This window comes from Cydia strobilella, chromosome Z (assembly GCF_947568885.1).
Source record: "Cydia strobilella chromosome Z, ilCydStro3.1, whole genome shotgun sequence".
In the NCBI taxonomy this organism is placed as follows: Eukaryota; Metazoa; Arthropoda; class Insecta; order Lepidoptera; family Tortricidae; genus Cydia; species Cydia strobilella.
Genome location: NC_086068.1, coordinates 17,491,722 through 17,513,165, shown reverse-complemented (window position 1 = coordinate 17,513,165; position 21,444 = coordinate 17,491,722). Strand labels below are relative to the sequence as shown.

Sequence of the window (21,444 nt, the reverse complement as noted above, 5' to 3'; positions counted from 1 at the left end):
AAACTAGGCCTTGTTGGGATTAGTCCGGTTTCCTCACGATGTTTTCCTTCACCGAAAAGCGACTGGTAAATATCTAACGATATTTCGTACATAAGTTCCGAAAAACTCATTGGTACGAGCCAGGGTTTGAACCTGCGACCTTCAGATTGCAAGTCGCACGCTCTTACCGCTAGGCCACCAGCGCCATACAAAAAAAATTATGAACCATAAAAAACGTGTATTTTTTCATAAGAATTTCATCATCATCATCATCATCATCATCATATCAGCCTTCTATCGCCCACTGCTGAGCAGGCCTCTCTTCGAGTACGCCACTTAGTCTTATCGCGGTCCTGAGCCAATCTCATCCAGAAGTGACCCGCAGTCTTCCGAATGTCGTCCGCCCAACGAGCCAACGTACGCCAGGCACTGAAAGCGGCCACCATTCCGTTAACACTTTGGCCCACCTAAGAATTTCATGTTTATTTGAAATATCATGCCCTGAAAGCAAAAAGTTGTATTCGTTTTGCATTGCTTCAAATATTATGTAAATCTTAATATATTGGCTACGTCAAATTAAGCCGAGAATGGGCGATCTGCGATCTTTTGAAAATTGGTACTGTTATACCTTGTGGTGTACAGATGAACAGACTAAAAGTCCTCGGGGGTGGCGGGTGTGCTGAGGGTGTAGGGAGGGGTTGAAGGTACCTTTTTCAGGTTTTTGCTCATATCTTGAATATCTGTACAAATAGTATTATAATTACTTCGGACAAAAGATTCTACATAAAATTTTCTACAAATTAGGTCATATTCATTTTTACTCTACGGTTAATACTTTACGAGCTACAGGATGTTTAAATTAACAAAGGATAAAAAATAGACGATTTAAGAAAACGTCGTTTTTTCGCAGTTGTTCATCATAACTCAAATGTTTAGTTTAGAATAAGCAAGCTTAGTCATCTGCTGATCAATTATAAAAATAAACGGCCAAGATCATGTCGGGCCATGCTCAGTGTAGAGTTCCGTAGTTACCCATCCGTCGAAATATACTTTTTGCAAAAACTCAAAAACATCTTAACCGTTCAGATTCGCTATAGTTTTTGATGAAATACTTTACTAAGCTCTACTTCACTATTTTTTCCATATTTTTGGACTCGTGGTTCAAAAGTTAGAGGGGGACTCACAAACATTATTTTTTCTTTCAAAGCGAATATTTCCGGAAATATCACGTTTATCAAAAAAATGTTCTTAAAGACACATTCATTTTAAACGACCTATCCAATGACACCCCACAAAAAAAAATCATCCCCACTTCTCGACCATGGTCTAACTTTGAACCCCCCCCCCGTACACCCTCAGCACAACACACACACCCCCACACCCCCCCCCCCGAGGACTTTTAGTATGTTCATCTGGACACTACAAGGTACAACTATACCAATTTTCAAAACTACACGAGTTACTAGTGGTTCTGTGAGCTGTAGACCTCGCGAGCATAGCTAAAGATAAGATGGATGTGTAGAGCCGCTGTCCTGCCGACTAACCACCAAAAGATCAGTAGATTCGTAAGAGCGGTCTAGATAGCGGATGGAATATTTATTGTTAAAAAAGATTAGAAATTAAATTAAAATTCTTGTTCGAGACTTTGACAAGGCACTGATATTTTCAGACATTAATTGTCATGTGCTCGTAGCAACCGTAATCTCTTGTTTGAAAAAATCAGAAAATAGCTGAGATACCTACCTGGTTCAAACCCCGACGGGGCAAATTTTAACGTTCTTTTTCAAGTTAAGCGTATGTTATTTTATTATCAAAATTGAGTGTCGCGAATTCTTCTACCGATAACTACAAAAACGCTTCTATTGATAGCTTAGTGCTGTTGGCGTGCGAGTCACATTTTTGAATAGGTAACAAAATTTTACATTTACTATGAAGAAATGTGAAATTTTATTCACATTTTTCTATCTTGCCAATCAGTCCTGTTACGTTTAAGAGGGTAGAATAGCTACAGACAATAGGTACTTTTTTCATACAATTTCCATTTCGGCAGAAAACGGTTTCCACTAACTAAATCTTCACAAATCACTTTGATTTTGATGTTGATCGCTTCAGCATAATATATTGTAGGTTTGTAAATTTCGCTTTAAAAATAATTGTCATAAAAAATAGCATGTGAAAAATAGAAGTTTTCATTTTCATACAAACTGTATGGGAAAAGTTTTCCTCGATAGGCTGTATCAGGGATACAAAATTTTTGTTTCCCAATAGCTTTTGTTCCATTCGCGTTTTTCCCCATTCTGCTTTTTAAGGCGTTTCAGGCGTTTTTTTTTCAGTAGTTAATTTAATCACACGCGTATGTCCCAGTCGCTTTTTTCCCTAAAGAGTAATATTTCCGAGAACAAGCCCCTCTTACCCTGAGCCGACGGAGCCCCGCTACGCGGGGCTCCTATTTCTGGGCGGTTTGCCCTTCGGGCATCTAAAGCTACCTAACGAACCTAACCTACCTATCTATCGACTTAGTGTGACTATCGTGAAAACATTACTCTTTGGGGAAAAAAGCGTCTGGGACATACGCGTGTGATTAAATTAACTACTGAAAAAATTAACGCCTGGTTAAAAAGCAGAATGGGGAAAAACGCGAATGGAACATTGGGGAACAAAAATTTTGGGTAGCTAATCTAAACAGTCATTGCGAAGACCGCATAGGGCCGCTTAGGGACCTCATAGCGTAAAGCAGGCGCCCTGTATGTAAGACTTAAACGTTGGGCTTTACCCTAACCTACAGTGAAAGGGTTGTAGGCAAGGGAAAAAGGCGCCGCAGGTGCCCTGTACGTAATCTTTACAGTGTAAAAGGCGCCGCAGGCGCCCTTTACGTAAGGCGCGCTTTTGATTGTCGAGCTTCGCTCGACCCTACAGTGTAAAGCCTGTGTGTAAAAGCGCGCCTCGCGCGCTTGAATGCCGGGCTTCGTCCGACCCTACAGTGTGAAGCTTGTGTGAAAGAGCGCGCTTCGCACGCTTGAATGTCGGGTTTCGCCCGACCTTACAGTGTAAAGGGCGCCACAGGCGCCCTGTATGTAATCTTTACAATATAAAAGGCGCCCCAGGAGCCATGTAGTTGAGTTGAGCTTTTTATGCCTTAATTTTCGCACACGGTGGCCTCAAACAAACGCAGTCGTGATATTCCTGTAAAAATGCCACATTTTAACTCTTTTCCAGCTTTTTATAATGCCGCGTATTTTTTTTAATAATATTTCAGCTTTTTATAATGCCGCGTATTTTTTTTAATAATATTTCAGAAAGATCTATCAAATGACCTCAATTGTATCGAAATCGGTTAATGGACTGATGAGTAATTATTAAATAAACACTGCAAATAGGGGTAATTTTAGCTCCGAATGCATCATTTCTAGCGCAGAATCAGCGCCATATATGTCAGCAGCACATGCAGTTCCGAGTAATGGCTATTTTCGTTGATACACTGATATCAAAACTATTCATAATATACCGCCACCGCGCCATAACACTTTTTCGTTAATATCGGTTTTCGTTCCGAGCCCCACTACGGGTTTTTAAAGACTTGCACCTTACGTTTCACGTTTGTCAAAAATGACCTTTTTCTCGCATCCTGTAGGTACCAATGTTTTTTCCAAAATCTGTAAACCCTTAAAATTCATTAATTTGAAATTGAGGGAAGGGTTTTCTAAGACCATTTTCGCGTAGCAGCACGGGATCTGGTAGCTGCCCTCACTGACCCAAACCAACCTGTATACTGTTGAGCCATGTAGTTGAGTTGAGCTTTTTATGCCTTAATTTTCGCACACGGTGGCCTCAAACAAACGCAGTCGTGATATTCCTGTAAAAATGCCACATTTTAACTCTTTTCCAGCTTTTTATAATGCCGCGTATTTTTTTTAATAATATTCCAGCTTTTTATAATGCCGCGTATTTTTTTTAATAATATTTCAGAAAGATCTATCAAATGACCTCAATTGTATCGAAATCGGTTAATGGACTGATGAGTAATTATTAAATAAACACTGCAAATAGGGGTAATTTTAGCTCCGAATGCATCATTTCTAGCGCAGAATCAGCGCCATATATGTCAGCAGCACATGCAGTTCCGAGTAATGGCTATTTTCGTTGATACACTGATATCAAAACTATTCATAATATACCGCCACCGCGCCATAACACTTTTTCGTTAATATCGGTTTTCGTTCCGAGCCCCACTACGGGTTTTTAAAGACTTGCACCTTACGTTTCACGTTTGTCAAAAATGACCTTTTTCTCGCATCCTGTAGGTACCAATGTTTTTTCCAAAATCTGTAAACCCTTAAAATTCATTAATTTGAAATTGAGGGAAGGGTTTTCTAAGACCATTTTCGCGTAGCAGCACGGGATCTGGTAGCTGCCCTCACTGACCCAAACCAACCTGTATACCTGGCTGATTTTTGAATTTCTAAAAGTATTGAAATGCTTAGTAGTGGAGATATGTTGAAGGGAGCCACACAAAATCAAGCGCACGAAACTCTAAAAACCGCACAAGTGCGGGTCGGACTCGCCCACCGAGGGTTCCGTACGTTTTAGTATTTGTTGTTATAGCGGCATCGGCAACAGAAATACATCATTTGTGAAAATGTCGATTCATTAGATACAGCCTGGTGACAGACAGACGGACAGAGGAGTCTTAGTAATAGGGTCTCGTTTTTACCCTTTGGGTACGGAACCCTAAAAATCGGCCCGTTTCGACCTGACGATGTCACCACCTGTCGAACAAATTAGGTACTACTTAGTTAGGTCACCTGTGTTAAAGTGACATCTTTGTTAGTTATTATTAAACAACACAAACAGGCGTTGAGTAGTATTTTCTCAATTTTTTATTGAATTTTTCAATAATATTATTGAATAATTGGCTCCATAAACCCCGCTCAGACAAACGAATCTATACTACATAAACCTCAAAGTTTATGGTGCAAGAAATCTACTTATTTTAAAAGAAAAACTGTAAATAAAATTGCATGAAATTCGGAGAAAGGAGAGAACCACTTAAAGCTAACTAAATGTATGCCTCCGCCGTTCAAAACACTTTAGAAAATTAAAATAACAAAAATAAAACATATTTTTAGAGCTAGTTAAATAAAAGCTTGTAAAAATGAAACGAATACGCTAAGCCCGCGCTTGATCAATTAATTTCAAAATAGAAAAATAAAAAGCAAATAAAAAAATTAACAATACGAAATTTAACTTTAAGTGTAAAAAACAAAATACAAAAAGTTATGAAGCAGCATACCATTACTGGGGATCGAACCAGGGACCACCCGGTGCAAACGAAAAAAGCTAATGTTTGCAAAACACGCCATGATAGTGCTTACCTAAGCTGACGAAATTCAGCTACTCATTCTCGAGTAAAAGAAAAACTAAATATCTAAATACCGCCAAAGCCAGCAATACAAACTTTCTGCATTTTTCGACATTTAATCTGTAAACATATCTTAAAAAGAAAATACTGTTATGATATCGATACGACTATTTGTTTAGGCGCGAGCTATTACGACTCCGCCATTTTGAAAAAATTCCAAAAACCGGATCGACAAAAAAATTCTATTTAGTCATAGAATTTGGTCACAAAATTTCACGAGAATCGGTTGAGAATTGCGACCTGTAGATGAGAACATCCGGACATACAAAAGCAAAATGCGCAAGTCAAACCGTAGACCTTCGCTACGCTTCGGTCAACGTAGACCTTCGCTACGCTTCGGTCAATAATTTTCTTGGGTTATATGTTATCGTATCATGATCATATCAGATGTATTTATGTGACGTAAATGGTATGTTACCAAGTAAGTTTTCAAGTAAAGTCGTCGTCAATAGAACTTGTAAATATTGTAAACAAACCATTTTAAAAAGTTACACTAAAATGCCTTAAAATAAAAATTATAAACTAAATTGAAAACTAAAATTAAAAACTAAACTTAAAAATAAACGATAAATAGAAAATTTGCCCCAAATCGCCGTCTATTGTTGTATGGCAATGCTGATCCGCTGTGCTAGATATGACCCAGCGTCACGCGTCAACTCTACTAACCTGCGGCTGCATTCATTAAAAACCCTGTGGGCGCTTTCCCCCCAAGGCCCCATAGTTTCAACCCCTAACGGCTCAAATATGCAACCACTATTTATGGTTGCATACTTGCGCCGCTTGAGCTCGGCCGAATTGGCAGCCAAACCAGCCTTCACTGCGGTGCCATGGAGATGGGATAGCGCTAGGGTATCGGCACAGGTTGCGTCCCAAACCAACGGCCGTCCCATCTTCCATGGCACGAGGGTCATGCCGTCGGGTCTTTTACCGTCATCGCGGGCGAGGCCGGTCGGCTCCAAAACGGCCGGTGCTCCCGCACAGGCTAAGGCCCGACGGATTATATCATTAACCATTTTACCTTAATTACTTCGAGATTACGACTCGTTCTTTAAAAAGACAACCATGACCTTATCAACATAGGCTGTTTGTAAATATTTTATTTATATAAAGTTTTAGTTAAATTAAATGTTACTTATTAATATTTCAGGGAAAATAACCTTTGTAAAAATGTTAGGTTATGTTATGTGTCAAACGCTAACAAAATCTGTCACATTTGCTTACATTATTTGCAAATTCTATTGACGACTACTTTAGTTAGGTATTGTTTGTTTATTTGCTGTTTCTTTTTTCGTTTGCACCCACACATTAGTAAAGTGTCTGATCTTGTCTAAAACTGGATATCTAATCTACAATGTTAAATTGCTACGCGCTACGGCGTAGCACTTCGTAGTGGAGCTGCGTTTATGGTCCGAGAGCTGGTGGAAATTTGGAGTAGGTCCTTGAGGCAAGCTGAAAATTTACTTGATGCTTCTCCTATCTTACCCTACCTCAGCACTACAAGTCTGGCTGCAGGGTAGCGGGTCTAAACCAACCTATAAATTTTTAAAGAATTTTTTTTTGGTGCCCAAAAAAGGTTCTTGAGGCAATCTGTAATTTCTACAAGTGAAAATTGAATATCTAAATAGTCATAAAAAAATTATGCCAGACGATTTGGCCGGGTCTTTAACCTTGCCAAACGCGTGCAAAATATTTTTTTTTTAAATTCAAAAAAGGTTCTTGAGGCAATCTGTAATTTTTACAGGTTAAAGTTAAGAATCTAAATAGTCATAAAAAAAATAAGCCAGACGATTTGGTCGGGGCCTTCTACCTGCCAGACGATCTAGAAAGTTACGTATGGCACTTACTCGCACGCAAAATTAAGTTTGTTATCCTGTATAAATGTATGCTAATACAAAGTTATTTTTGTAGTGCAGTAAATTAAAGGTAAAAGGTACAAATTAGGATGTACGATGTGATTGTGATTATGAATATTTGTATATTTATGATAATTATGTACACTGAGTATTAGTAGGGATATAGTAAATGTAATATGACCGAATTTATAAGAATGTATTGTAATTTTAATAAATACATGTACAATTTAAATACAGAATAGTAATGTGTTGTAATTATTATAATGTGTGAATTTGTTATTTTATTATTAATACTTGAATAACACAAATAATAATACAAATATGATGATGATGGTGATTGTTTCATGTACTCATAGGTTATTCAGTGTGTGGGGTAAAAGGGGGCGAGAATTTTATTATTTTTGCGCTACTACGCACGGTTTAGAAGCTAGAGCCATATATATATATTTATTTTTCGTTGTTTTTAAATTTCATAATTTTTGCGCTACGACGCACGGTTTAGCAGTTACAGCCCTATAACGTTTTTTTATTTTTATTTTATCATTGTGTTTTTTATATCACTTATGGGTTCCTTGAAAGGGAACGAAAATTTGATTGTTTTTGTGCTACGACGCACGGTTTTGGAGATACAGCCCTATAAAGTTGTTTTTTTTCCTTTTTGGTAATTTTTTATATTAACTCCTAAAGCTTTCCTAAAGGGGAGGAAAATTTTGATTATTTTTGCGCTACGACGCACGGTTTAGCAGATACAGCCCTATAACGTTTTTTTGTTGTTTTTTATTATTATTGTGTTTTTTATTTATCACATGGGTTTTTTAAAGGGGAACGAAAATTTTATTTATTTTACGCTACGACGCACGGCTTAGGAGATACAGCCCTATGAAGATTTTTTTTTGTTTTTTTTTTTTTTAAATATAAATTAAGGGTTACCTAGAGGGAACGAAAATTTTATTATTTTTGCGCTACGACGCATGCTTTAGCAGATACAGCCCTATAAAGATTTTGTTTTTTTTTTTGCGTTTATTTTAAATATAAATTAAGGGTTGCTTACGCGGGAAAGAAAATTTGATTATTTTTGCGCTCCGACAAACAAATTTCAGCTGTTTAGCCCGTTCGCATGAACACAGATGCCATGTTTACATTAAAATAAAAAAAAATACTCAATTTCGTATGAAATTCCTTTAAGCGAGGTTTAGACTAGCAATAACTTGCATGCAATTTTCATTACATTGCGGTATCTGATAAACATTTTGAATGCAGTTTACCTTAGTAGTCGGTAATGTAACGTAAATTGCATGCAAGTTCTTGCTAGTCTAAACCTCGCTTTACAGTTCTCTCGAGTTGCTCCGCCCGAAACGTGATACTTTGAAGGCTGTTTTGACGCACATGAGGACGATATTTCATTGCATGTCAAGAAAATTAAACGATTAAAAACGATTATCGTTCCAAAAACTAGTTATTTAACTGTACAGCGAATAAAATAATTTAAATAACTTATAGTGACGTCACAAAGTTTGTGACTCCCTCACAACATGTCACATTTTCTTGACCCCCTCCCCCCCTAAACGTGTGATGTAATTATCTTTATTTCATTTATTCATTTATTTCAATCAACTTAGGATCATAATACATTACATTATAACATTACATAAAATTATTATATTACAGTTAAGATTAAAATTAAAATTAAATTAGACTAAAATTATATTAAACCCCTAAAATAATTAATTAATTATTTAATAAATTATTTATTATTTAATTATATTATATGATATATGAAAGATGAAAAAAAAATCATGAACACAGCCATGCACGCCATGTTTACATTAAAATAAAATAAAAATATTTCCCGGCCTAGGCCTTCGTCATAACTAATGAACTACCCATGTATCTACAATAGAGATACAGCTGGACATATTGTCGCTAATTTCATATGTACTATGCCCACACCCTATTCATACCCATAATTATCATAAATATATACTCACAATCACATCGTACATCCAAATTTGTACTTTTCTATCTTTAATTTTCTGCACTACAAAATTAACTTTGTATTAGCATACATTTATACAGGATAACAAACTTAATTTTGCGTGCGAGTAAGTGCCATACGTAACTTTCTAGATCGTCTGGCAGGTAGAAGGCCCCGACCAAATCGTCTGGCTTATTTTTTTTATGACTATTTAGATACTTAACTTTAACCTGTAAAAATTACAGATTGCCTCAAGAACCTTTTTTGAATTTTTTGAAAAAATATTTTGCACGCGTCTGGCAAGGTTAAAGACCCGGCCAAATCGTCTGGCATAATTTTTTTATGACTATTTAGATATTCAATTTTCACTTGTAGAAATTACAGATTGCCTCAAGAACCTTTTTTGGGCACCAAAAAAAAATTCTTTAAAAATTTATAGGTTGGTTTAGACCCGCTACCCTGCAGCCAGACTTGTAGTGCTGAGGTAGGGTAAGATAGGAGAAGCATCAGGCAAATTTTCAGCTTGCCTCAAGGACCTACTCCAAATTTCCACCAGCTCTCCGTCTATTAAGAAAAGTATACTTTGGCACCGCAATCTCATTCATTCACGCGTAACTTCTCGTCTTTAGTGAAATTTCGTGTTACAAATTAGAATGATTGGATGATCGCAGAGCTTGGGACGCCGGCGTCAGGCCAAAGACAGAGGAAGCAGCCGTTCGTCGGGTAGCCGAGAGGAATGCCCTGCGGTGCTCCCTACTGCGAAGCGAAGCGCGGAAGAAACAACACCCCAAGGTATTTATCCAACTGACGAACACACCCTTTCAGTTCTACGAAGCGATTTATAACCTATATTAAATCGACATTAAAGAAAATTAAGAATCATTTTCTGTAACGAATCAAATAATTTCACAGGAAAAGGAAAACAACTCGAGAGGTTAACCAAGGTTCGATAAACATCAATAGCTTTATACGCCGACATATCTGTTTATAGAGAAATATTTTGCCCATCACGGCATGTTCGTATTATATTTCTGTGCAATCTCCGAAACATCTCGGCTATGGTGATGATTTTAGTAAACCCCAAAGCCACAAGGAAAAGCTACTGAACGATATAAGAACACATGAATTTATATTATAGGGAGCGTGCATGAACTGCATAGGTTGGCCCGAAGCGTAAATGTGAAATGTATGCTTCCGATATAGCCCACAAGATGGCAGAACCTACTATGCACAAGAAAACGTACGAGAACGGTAGATGGCAGTACTTGCTTTGGCAATGTACATGTTTATGTTTCCAATTCAGGCCACAAGATGGCAGACCCTCCAACGCGCACGGTCCCTATAGGTACAATCTGGGCCGTGTTGAACTCCTTTTCTAATTTTACTTATATAATACACCTATTAGAAATAATATACCTATTAGAATAGGAATTCCGCTTGTAATATTAGTTGTAGTTTATTATGCAACACGGCCCTGTAGATACCTACTATTGATAACCATTAGATAAGTCACTGGAATAACAATTACATAATTCGTACCTATTATCTACACGACACATGTTGCAATTACTATCATTGTGATTGAAGAGGGGTTTCTCTTCAGTGCCGGCATCTCTAGCTTCGAGTCTTTCTATGTTCTATATTGTGAGACTTGTTTATTATACGTAGCTGAAGTTAAACGTTAAGACTCATTCGTTGTTTATAAATTGTATTAACCCCACTTTATAGATAGCAACTTGGCGCACTATTTCACGTTCTCACTGTATTGCAGCAAGAGACAACCTCACTAGCCGAGAGAATAAGACTCCTCACATGCGATGTGGAGGACGAGGGCGAAGAGCAGCGGGCGTCGCCGGCCGGCGCCGCGGCCGACAAGTACAGCGACAAGTTGTACAACAGCGTCGACCGGAATAACGAGAAGGCGTTTGGCAGCGCGTCGTCGAGCTCCTCGTCGTCCACGCTGTCGGTGACGCCCGCTTCGGCCCGCCAACTACCCCCCGACTTGGGAGATGTTCATCAGGAACCACAAAAGGTAATATAACCTCTCGCTCACTCTCCTCCCTTTTTCCCCTGTACGTTTGGTGATAGATTTAGTTTACCTCTTTCACTAGGGGCGTACTATCTGCTACTAGGTATGCGTGTGGCATATCTGATGATAATCAAGCGATCAATCAACGTTCTATTTAAAACTGTCAATTAATGAATGCTGAATGATATTATCAATATTTGTATGTTAGTGACGTTTTAATTATAACGCCTGAAATTAATATCGGTTGCGGTTAATTACTTTTGCTACTCGTCGACTGTAATAGTTGAATTAAGATTTCGTATACCAAATAACCTCCTGCCAACGAGGTATGGAGAGAAGCATGTTGAAAATCAGAAAGATTCAAAAAATACGGCACTCTAACATAAGACAAGCATCTGGAGTAATAGACGCCCTAACCTACTCAAAAAGAATGAAATGGCGGTGGGCAGGCCACGTAGCCCGCATGAGCGGCGGTCGCTGGACAACGGCGCTAACTAAATGGCCAGGACCGCTAGGTAAAAGAAAACGAGGAAAACCAAGAGCCAGATGGGAAGACGACATCACACATACGGCTGGCAAACAATGGATGACACAAGCCAAAGATAGAGACCGCTGGTCATCTCTGGAGGAGGCCTTTACCCTCAGCTGAGAGGGGTTCTCGCTTGACATTGCTATTTATACTTTAATATTATATTACTATTGACTATTGACATTTAAACTATCAAGCTGCATTTTGTTGACTCTATTATTCTATTAATTATAAGGCATGAAAATATTCAATTTAATTAAATGTATTAAACTTAATTAATAATTAATTAATGCCTACTAAGGAATTTATCAAAAATTTGCATGACAGAATAGGGAGATATAGAAATGTACTGTAACTTTTTACGAAGCACCTTTGACTATAAATTTAATTCTATGAGTGTACTTTTTCTTATATCTGCGAGAAATAAAAGGCTTTTTTATTTTTTTATTTTATACCAAACTGTAAGATTGGGTACTTTTCGTGTATGGGCTCCCAACTCAACTAGATATAATATTTATTACGAAACTGTTATTAGTCAATAACTTATAATGAAATTGAACAATCACAAGTCGCCACGGTCAAGAGGAAGAAACAAAATGATAGCTCAAAATATTTATTTATTTTAAGTTGTATAGGAGAAATAATTGCTTCATAAGTCAGAAACGCGTATGTGACACCCTTAACAGCAACATCCATAGACTACGAAAATCGTTTAGCGTTGCTTGTTAGTCTCCGTAGGCTACGGTGGCCGGAAAAAATTGAATTTAGCAAGGAGCAAGTACCAGGGCCTCATGAGTTACGAGACTTAAGCGGGATTTACATTACGAAATTATTGTCACGCATGTTAAAATCAGTTTCACGAAAGTAGTTTCGATATTTGCGAAAGTAATTTCGTGAAAATAATGAGTGTCGTGAAATTCACAGTATCGTAGTGACCACGACCACATCAGCATCGAAGCTAGACGTTAGCGCAGCGCAGGCACTTTCGCGACACTACTTTTTCACGTCGCATTTTCACTACAAAATTAGTTGCATGACACTAATTTCACCAAAAAATCGCGCAGGGCACGAAATTGATTTACTTTCATGCAATTAACGTATGCATTACGATAATATTGAATTACAAGTGAAACTGTTGGTAAAACTAATGTCCCGCCACCAATTTCGTAATGAAAATCCCGCTTTACGAGAAGGTGTCGTTGACCAACCCGCCGGGCCCCGGGCGGCCGGGGCGCGTACGACTATGAAGGTATCGTGGCTGCTCGCGTATCTTTAGCTGTATACTTTTGGTTTGTTTACCTTTATGATTCTACAAGTTTAAAGTATTATTTTTGTTGACTCGTAGAAAAAGTATTGTATACTTACAACTCGGCAAGCTTCGTGGCCTTAACACGGTACTCGACTGAAAATCTCTCCATTATATCACGATTGTACCTATATAGACTACTAATTCAATGCGATCAATTTGACTAGCAGCTACCCTTGTTTGTAATTTCAATAGCGGTGTACTCTTATAACACTGAGGCAAACTATTTCCTATTTTTGTATCGATACTTCGTCAGAAGATTGTAATTTTTTAATATGCATTAAATATTCATTGATAAATAGAAATACCTACACATAATCTTATTTAAAAAAATATATTTTATCTTTTTTAATTAACTACAGAATGCCATTTACTTTTCTTAAACGTACTTAACCATAACCTGAAGTTAACGGAATTCAATAAAAACACAGGCATGGTTAGGTTTTATTCAAGTCGCACCAACTAGTAAAAAAGAAAAACAGCAGTGTTCCTCCTTTCCCACAATGCTCTTTTTGTACAGCCAAGGCCAGAGCCTCGAAGACAGTTCCTGTCGACGCTAGCGCCACTGACGGCGTGCGTGGGGAGCGCGGCGCACCACGAGGGCTTCTATTACGTGCCGCCCGGCGAGCGAACCTCCACGTCCACCAACATCGACCTGCAGGAGCAAAGCGATGCGCCGGCGCCTGACGTCGTCGCTGGGACCCCAGGTACAGGTACAATCGGCTCCCTAACATAAGTACCTATCCACTTTTCTATACAATTAGTATGGCAACTTGGTTACTTAAGTTGGGGCACCGACTTTGTTGTCACTCTTTATGCAAAAATCGAGTGAGATCCTTGAAAAATCAGTTTTAAGGGTTCCGTACCCAAAGGGTAAAAACTGTACGTCTGTCCGTCTGTCTGTCTGTCTGTCCGTCTCTCTGTCACCAGGCTGTATCTCATGAACCGTGATAGCTAGAGTTGAAATTTTCACAGATGATGTATTTCTGTTGTTGTTGTGTGTTATGATATCTCTGGAGAAGGAGGATTAGGAGAGCCGACCCCAATTAGAAATGGGACAAGGCCGGAAGAAGAAGATGTATTTCTGTTGCCGCTATAACAACAAATACTAAAAACAGACTAAAATAAATATTTTAATGGGGCTCCCATACAACACGTGATTTTTTTGCCGTTTTTTGCGTAAGTGGTTCCCCTTCGTGCGCGAGTCCGACTCGCACTTGGCCGGTTTCTTTTTAGGGTTCTGTGCTTCAAAAGGAAAAAAAACCGGCCAAGTGCGAGTCGGACTCGACCCGTCTGTCTGTCTGTCCGTCTGTCTGTCACCAGGCTGTATCTCATGAACTGTGATAGCATATATGAATTCAGCACCCCCGATTTATACGAAAACGATACCAAATACGGCTTAGCAGCTTCACTGATAGATAGTAGATATGAAGATAAAATTGAGAGCCCTAAATAAACTTTCAAGAGCGGATATATCAAAAACTATACAAGATATCGAAAAACCCTAACTTGTACCTAATTATCAAATAAATGATCGTTAGGTGCGGGCGACGGCGACGACGGTCTGGCAGCGTTCGCGCGCGCAGCCGGGCCGCGGACCGAACGGCTGCGGCAGCGCTACGGCCACGAGTCGCAGCCGGCCAGCAGCGACGATGAACACGATGACTACGGTAGGCATCCGCATATCATATATTTGCTAGGTTTAAAAAAAATAGAAACAAAGCATGGATCAAATCGAAATAGTACTACAATTTGATTTACTAAATACTAAGTATTCTCAAAGTTAAGAAACAGATTTAAGACAGAGACAAATAAATATTATAAAAGATATCTGGCACGAGTGGAGGACAGTATACATGACAATATAAAATACTTCTGGGCCTATATTTCTAATCGAAACCATTCATCTGATATACCTAACACTATGAACTATCAAAACATAACCTTTGATAACAAAACACATATTTGTAATATGTTTTCAGCTTTTTTCCAGTCTGTCTACCAGCCCTCCACTGTACCAGAAAACTGCATTGTTCCCGAAAATAACCCAACATCTAACATTAACATACACAACTTGCACAACAACCACACACATTTCATATGAATATCTATTAAAGCATCTTGATTTATCAAAGGGTCCTGAGAATATTCCTCCGATATTTCTCAAAAATACAGTTAAAACAATAACTTGGAAATACCTCATACTAAATGTTAGAACGTCTACATACATATTTGTGTATAGAATACGTTGTTAATAACCTTTTGGACGCCAATGACGGATATATCGGCACCGCAGGTCCAACGCCAAAGACGGATTAATCGGTCAAAGACCACAGAGCAACATAGACCTTCGTGCATGTGCATAAAGTCCAATTTCAGTTTTGACATTTCGATGACGTGGCGTCCGAGTGACAGCTTCTTGTGTTTGACACGGCGTCGAAAAGGTTAATTACTATACATTACGTTAAGTATAAAATGTAACATTGTGTCAACATCCGTGGGCTGTTATTGGCGGCAGGGTTCCACCGTCGGCCGGCGGTCCGCGGCATCGCTATCAAGCAACAACTCGGAGCGTCCGAGGACATGTTGCAGCAGATGCAGACCGACCTGCAGCCGTCACCCGGCGCCGCGCCCGCGCCCGCTTCCTCGACCCCCGCGCCCGCGCACGCCTGCCAGCGCGCCAACACCAACTACTCCTGGCCGTACTACTCCGAGGCTAACCTCAACTCGAGGCCTCAAAGCAGAGCCAGTGCTACGTCTAATTGGTAAGCGATTCACCTGAGAACAGTGGCTCTTCCGAAAGGCTAACAGTGGTCCATGATCTTATCAAGGTGCCATCCTATAGCCATCGCTGTCATTTACTGATATTGATTTTACAAAAATCAGGGATGACTTCCCGTTTGTTTCATGGAAATGTGAGTTAAAAAAAGTAAAACCTACTACAAAAAGGTTAAAATAATATATTATCCAGTTTTATATGCGCTAGAAACGGAAACGTTTGAAGTCGGCGCCAAGCCAAATACTGGTACCTATATACTGGTTCTTTCTTTCTCATCAAGCTACACCAAAGTTGGTATTCGATTTAACGGGGTGTCGACCCTTTGAAAATTTGGCTTGGCTCTGATTTCAAACGTTTCAGTTGCTAGCGCATATAAAACGGGATAATATTTTATATTATCCTTTTTGAAGTAGGTTTTACTTTTTTTTAAGACTAATTTTATTTTTCCATTTCTAGTAGGTATTAAGTTTTTCTTATGAGTGCGTGCGTGCGAGTGCTTCGGGTACGTATCAACGTTCAAGATCTGGATCTGAAGCTATCAAGATTTGAGTTGGACCTCATGGAACCCATCATCAGAACTAGATCTTAATACAAATGTTCCTTCAGAACTTACTTGCTTAACAAACATAACGAAGAGGACAAATCGCCAAAAGTGAAATATACGTTGTTAAAGAGTCCCCTTATGGTCTTCATCAGCAGTTCCATTAAATGGCACTGTTTTGGATATAAAGGCTTGGTTTGTTGACGAAAATACTAAAATTACTATATATATGTGCCTAAGATAAGATTTGAGGAGTTCGCTAGATTCCTCACGGATTCCATCATCAGAATTGGGTTTTGACAAAAACAGGACCAACTTGGGACTATATACATCCAAACAAAAAATTTTTTTTTCCAAATCTGTTCAGAAATGACGGAGTTCTAAGGTAACATACATACAAACAAATAAAAAAAATACGGTCAATAACCTCCTTTTTTGAAGTCGGTTAAAAATAGCTTTCATATTAGACAAAAGTACCATCCCAAAGTTCGTTCGAATTTCGCTTAGACTTTTACTCTAACATTGGTATCAGGTCGCAGAAGTCGTCCGAGTACGTGTCGGGCCGACAATGCGGTAGCACGCCGGTGCCGCACGGCGACGCATGCTACGCGCCGGCGCCGGGCGCCGCGTACGCACACTACCAGCACCGCCCGCAGGACGCCGTCTACAAGAACTGCTCGCTCTACGCCAACGTCGGGTACGTTCCGGACAGTAGTCCTAGCCTAGTATGAGTACGTGTCGGGCCGGCAGTGCGGCAGCACGACGATGACCCACGGCGACGCGTGCTTCGCACCAGCACCGCCCGCAGGACACCGGAGACAAGAACTGCTCGCTCTACGCCAACGTCGGGTACTTTACTTGCTCACGAACACCGTGCTCCTACAACTAAAAGGTACTTAAGGAAAAGTATTAATGATCCGCACTAATGTTTTTATCTCACGTTCACCAAGTTTTGTTCACCTATATAATTTCGTTTCCATAATCTAGTTTACAAATAAATGTTATTGTAGACTATTATAAGTACGTACCTACATATAGTGTACTAAAGAAGTTTTCGATAAATAACTTTTTAACTACCTAGTTAGACAACGCAAACAGCACTGCCAACATTTAATTAGGGGGGTTCCGTACCCAAAGGGTAAAAACGGGACCCTATTACTAAGACTCCGCTGTCCGTCTGTCAGTCTGTCCGTCTGTCCGTCTGTCAGTCTGTCCGTCTGTCCGTCTGTCCATCTGTCTGTCACCAGGCTGTATCTCATGAACCGTGATAACTAGACAGTTGAAATTTTCACAGATGATGTATTTCTGTTGCCGCTACAACAACAAATACTAAAAAGTACGGAACCCTCGGTGGGCGTTTCCGACTCGCACTTGTCCGGTTTTTTTTTATTAAATATGAATCTTCGGATCCTGAGAATAGTTACATGGAAAAATGGTGCTGTTTAAATATTTGCTGTTGCCACTCACTGTCGGTCGCTAGTTCTGCTTATTTGTGACCAAAAGGTGTTTCGTCGGTTTCTCAGGTGTTCGGACAGCAGCCAAGAGCTGTACAGCTCGCAGACGAGCTCGGAGCAGACGTCGCCGGTGCGCGCGGCGCGTTTCCGCCGGCCGGAGTCGCCGCCCCCCATCCGCAACCACCACCAGCTGCTCTACGTGCCCTACAGCAGCCACTACCATTACCAGCACCACGACTACACGGGCCACTGGACCGCCAACGACTGTAAATATTATACTTTGTAAATACTTGTTTCACTACTAAACACTACATCAGAACAATGCCCCCAAATATATTTTTTACTTCTCATGCTCGTAAAGTTCTCCTTAAATATCACGTGTTAAAAATTAAAAAAAAAGAAAAAAAAGAATATTGGCGGGAAGCTCTTGTTGCGGCTTTGCAATTTGTTGCTGTTTTACGATTGTTATTTTTAATAATGTCGTCGCGTGAGGAGTAAATTACAGTTTCGCCTAATACTTTAATGGAAAGGAAAGCGAAAAATGTTATTGAGCAGTTATTGCCTCAGAAATCCAAACAAAAATATCTTACTGTATACGAAAATTTCATGAGTTGGAGAGCCGAAAAACTAGTCGATACTTTCTCGGAAGGTGTTTTCTTAACATATTTCGACGAATTTTCCAAGAAATTGAAGCCGCCTACTGTGGAGTGCGTACTCTATGCTTAAGAGTACGTTGCAGGTGAAAAACAACGTGAATATAAATCCCTATGTGAAACTTACATGTTTTTGAAAAGACTTTCTAATGGGCACAAAACCAAAAAATCAAAGGTTCTCACGGCAAACCATGTGGAAACATTCTTAAACACCGCTCCCGATGCTCAGTATTTGGCTACAAAAGTACGTAATCTTCTAATTATTAAAATTTCACATAAAAATTTAATTAAATGTATTTTATTTGTTTGCCATTGTTTTATTTTACTCACAATCGAAGTGAAAAGCAGTATGTATAACTCAGGCACAAACGCCTATTTTTATCCTCGGCTATATTAGTCCTCGCTGCCGCTCGGACCAATAAATTGCCTCGTATAGGAATGAATCGCTTTGTGCCCTTGTTGTACAATCTACTATTTCTTTCAACTAAGACTGGCAAACAAGAGAGATTCGTTACGGGACAGCTTGTAACTTGTAAAACAAGCGGAAGTTCCTTTCTAGTAAAGGGAGAAAAGAAAGAACCTTGATTTTACAAAAGTTTTCATGAAATGGCATCTGATTTGGAAGACGTTGCTTAAGTAAGGACGCCAAGCACAAAGTTTCCTACAGTGACCCGCCTTTTCCTATAGGTATTTATCCCAGGCGCATAATTATATTACTGTCCACTGTGCGAGTGGGACAGCAATGTAATTATGCGCGTGCGATAGAGATACAAAATTGGTGGGTCAATGTTCGGTATTTATTCGTGCTTAGCGTCGTTGTTTTGCATTTCTACTCGTATCTACATACGAACGGCGGGCTAGCGGCGTGTACACCAAATCTAAACGTATCTTAGGTGGATGTTACGTTAAAAGGCAGATATGTGTTAATCTCTTAAAAAAGAGGTTGTAATAAACTGTTTCCTTGGCATTCATTTGATAATGGCTGTTTAATGAACGGTTGTTCCAGACACGCGCATGCACTCGTACTACCAGCAGCAGAGCCGCGGCGGCGCGAGCACGCCGCAGCCGCAGCCGCAGCCGCAGCCGACGCCGGCACAGCCGCAGCGCGCGCAGTACACACACGCCTTGCAACTGCAGGTATACTTAGTATAGTAAAGTTATTTAGAAATATGGGAATCATACCTTTAAACTCCAAAGATTTTTGCGCGAAGCGTACCCATTTCAGCTTTGACAAAAATGCTGTCGTTTGTCTGTCCGGCTGTTCTCATTTAAGCTTAGAACGCACTGCGATTAATTTCTAGCGGTTTCAGAACCGCAACAAGTGTAACGTACGGGATGCTTATATGCGCACACACTTGTAAGACAGAAACCGCAAGAAATTAATCGCAGTGCGTTCTAAGCCTTGCATGGTCGCATTTCTCAACCAATTGTCGTGAAATATCGTAAGTAGGTTCGTAATTAAATCCATTTTTTTGTCAATTTAGTGTTATTCTGCGAAATGGCGATGGTAGAGCCATACATTTAATCAAAGTTGTGCGAAGACAACACTCGCGTGCTCTATAGCTTACAGAGCCACTAGCTTAATTGAAACATACACGTGGATTAAAACAAGTTTGATGAAATGTTTGAAAGTTATTTTTCAACCATTAAAATTGTATGTACGTATACTCTAAAATGATGAGTTGTGGGGTCGTTTTTGAATAAGACCAACATAAAACTAGTTCTGGGGCCGATTGCATAATAACTTGTAACTAATAATATTAGCGGAAGTCTCTTTCTAATCAAAAGAATTGGAAAGAGACTTCTGCTAATGCAATCGGCCCCTGGTCGTATATTCGAACATAGACTTTGGCTACGCAATGGACCAATGGTCAATCATAGACTGAAAATAAACAAATATTGAGTAGGATTGTTAGTTGGCACGGTGTGCTTTCGATGTATTGACTAGGTTTCTTGTTTCGCAGACGCTAATCCCAGCCCCGGCACGATACAGGCCGGTGCCGGCGCCGCAACCCGGAGGCGGTAAACAGATGATATGCTACTCGGAAAAGGTATCTATGACAACATAACGTAAAGTACATATCAATTACATACTTATACGTATACTCGTATTTATGTTACATACTTATAAACTCTTTATATACTCGTAATTGGTCCTCTACCAAGCAATAGTATAAAGAAAGTATTACAACGGTCATTATAATTAATTTTGCTACGATTGTTCCCTATAATATTTAAAACTCGCGTTTTGAACACATATTTTGTTACCTTTATTTACCGATATACCCTATATAGATAAATTCTCGATATACCCTATTGTAAATGTGATTAAATACGATTGTTCCCTGTCTAACGAGATAGGATAACAACAGAAATAGTCGATGCACCCTGCTAACCGTGGCCCATTCCCCAGGTGGCAGCACCGCTGTACCAGCAAGCGCCGGGGTCGCCGTCGCGGGCCGCGCGCGGCGCCCCGGAGGGCGCGCCGGCGGGCTCGGCCGCTGCCGCCGCCACCTCGCCCATGGCGCCGCCCTCTAACCCGGTCTACTACGCCATGAATGTCTGACGGGGGGACTAGGCGAGTACCTACTATTCTGACCATTCAAGGCCAGTTGGAACAGTCAACAGATCCCTCAAAGGGATAAGTTCGCCTTTGTACACATTTATTGTATTCTGTCTTTGTTATGTAATTGTGCAATAAAGTATTTTTCTCAAACATGCAATGAAATGTCGTCGTTACGTGCGTTATAACAGGCTTCAAAGTAACTGGAGAGAACTGTAGCAATTTCATACAAAATTAAGGGCCTATATGTCTGAAAGTCATTTTTATTTTATTTTAATTTAAACATGGCGTTTGTTCATGAGAACAGGCTAACAGCTGAATTATATATTTGTATATTTATTTTTTTCATCTTTATAGGGTTTGT

General features: G+C 39.6%; 1 protein-coding gene across 1 annotated transcript in view; it reads left to right on the top strand.

Moving 5' to 3' along the window:
* The window catches only part of LOC134754473 (uncharacterized), a 123,541-nt gene extending 102,448 nt beyond the window's left edge, over positions 1-21,093 (top strand). Inside the window, exons 7-16 of the mRNA XM_063690807.1 lie at positions 9,898-10,018; positions 10,998-11,258; positions 13,611-13,797; positions 14,632-14,760; positions 15,609-15,855; positions 16,943-17,107; positions 17,934-18,130; positions 19,524-19,654; positions 20,482-20,568; positions 20,931-21,093. Of these exons, the coding sequence (XP_063546877.1) occupies positions 9,898-10,018; positions 10,998-11,258; positions 13,611-13,797; positions 14,632-14,760; positions 15,609-15,855; positions 16,943-17,107; positions 17,934-18,130; positions 19,524-19,654; positions 20,482-20,568; positions 20,931-21,083 (1,678 nt within the window). The 3' untranslated portion in view covers positions 21,084-21,093. The remainder of the gene's footprint in view (positions 1-9,897; positions 10,019-10,997; positions 11,259-13,610; positions 13,798-14,631; positions 14,761-15,608; positions 15,856-16,942; positions 17,108-17,933; positions 18,131-19,523; positions 19,655-20,481; positions 20,569-20,930) is intronic.
* Positions 21,094-21,444: the final 351 nt, after the last annotated feature.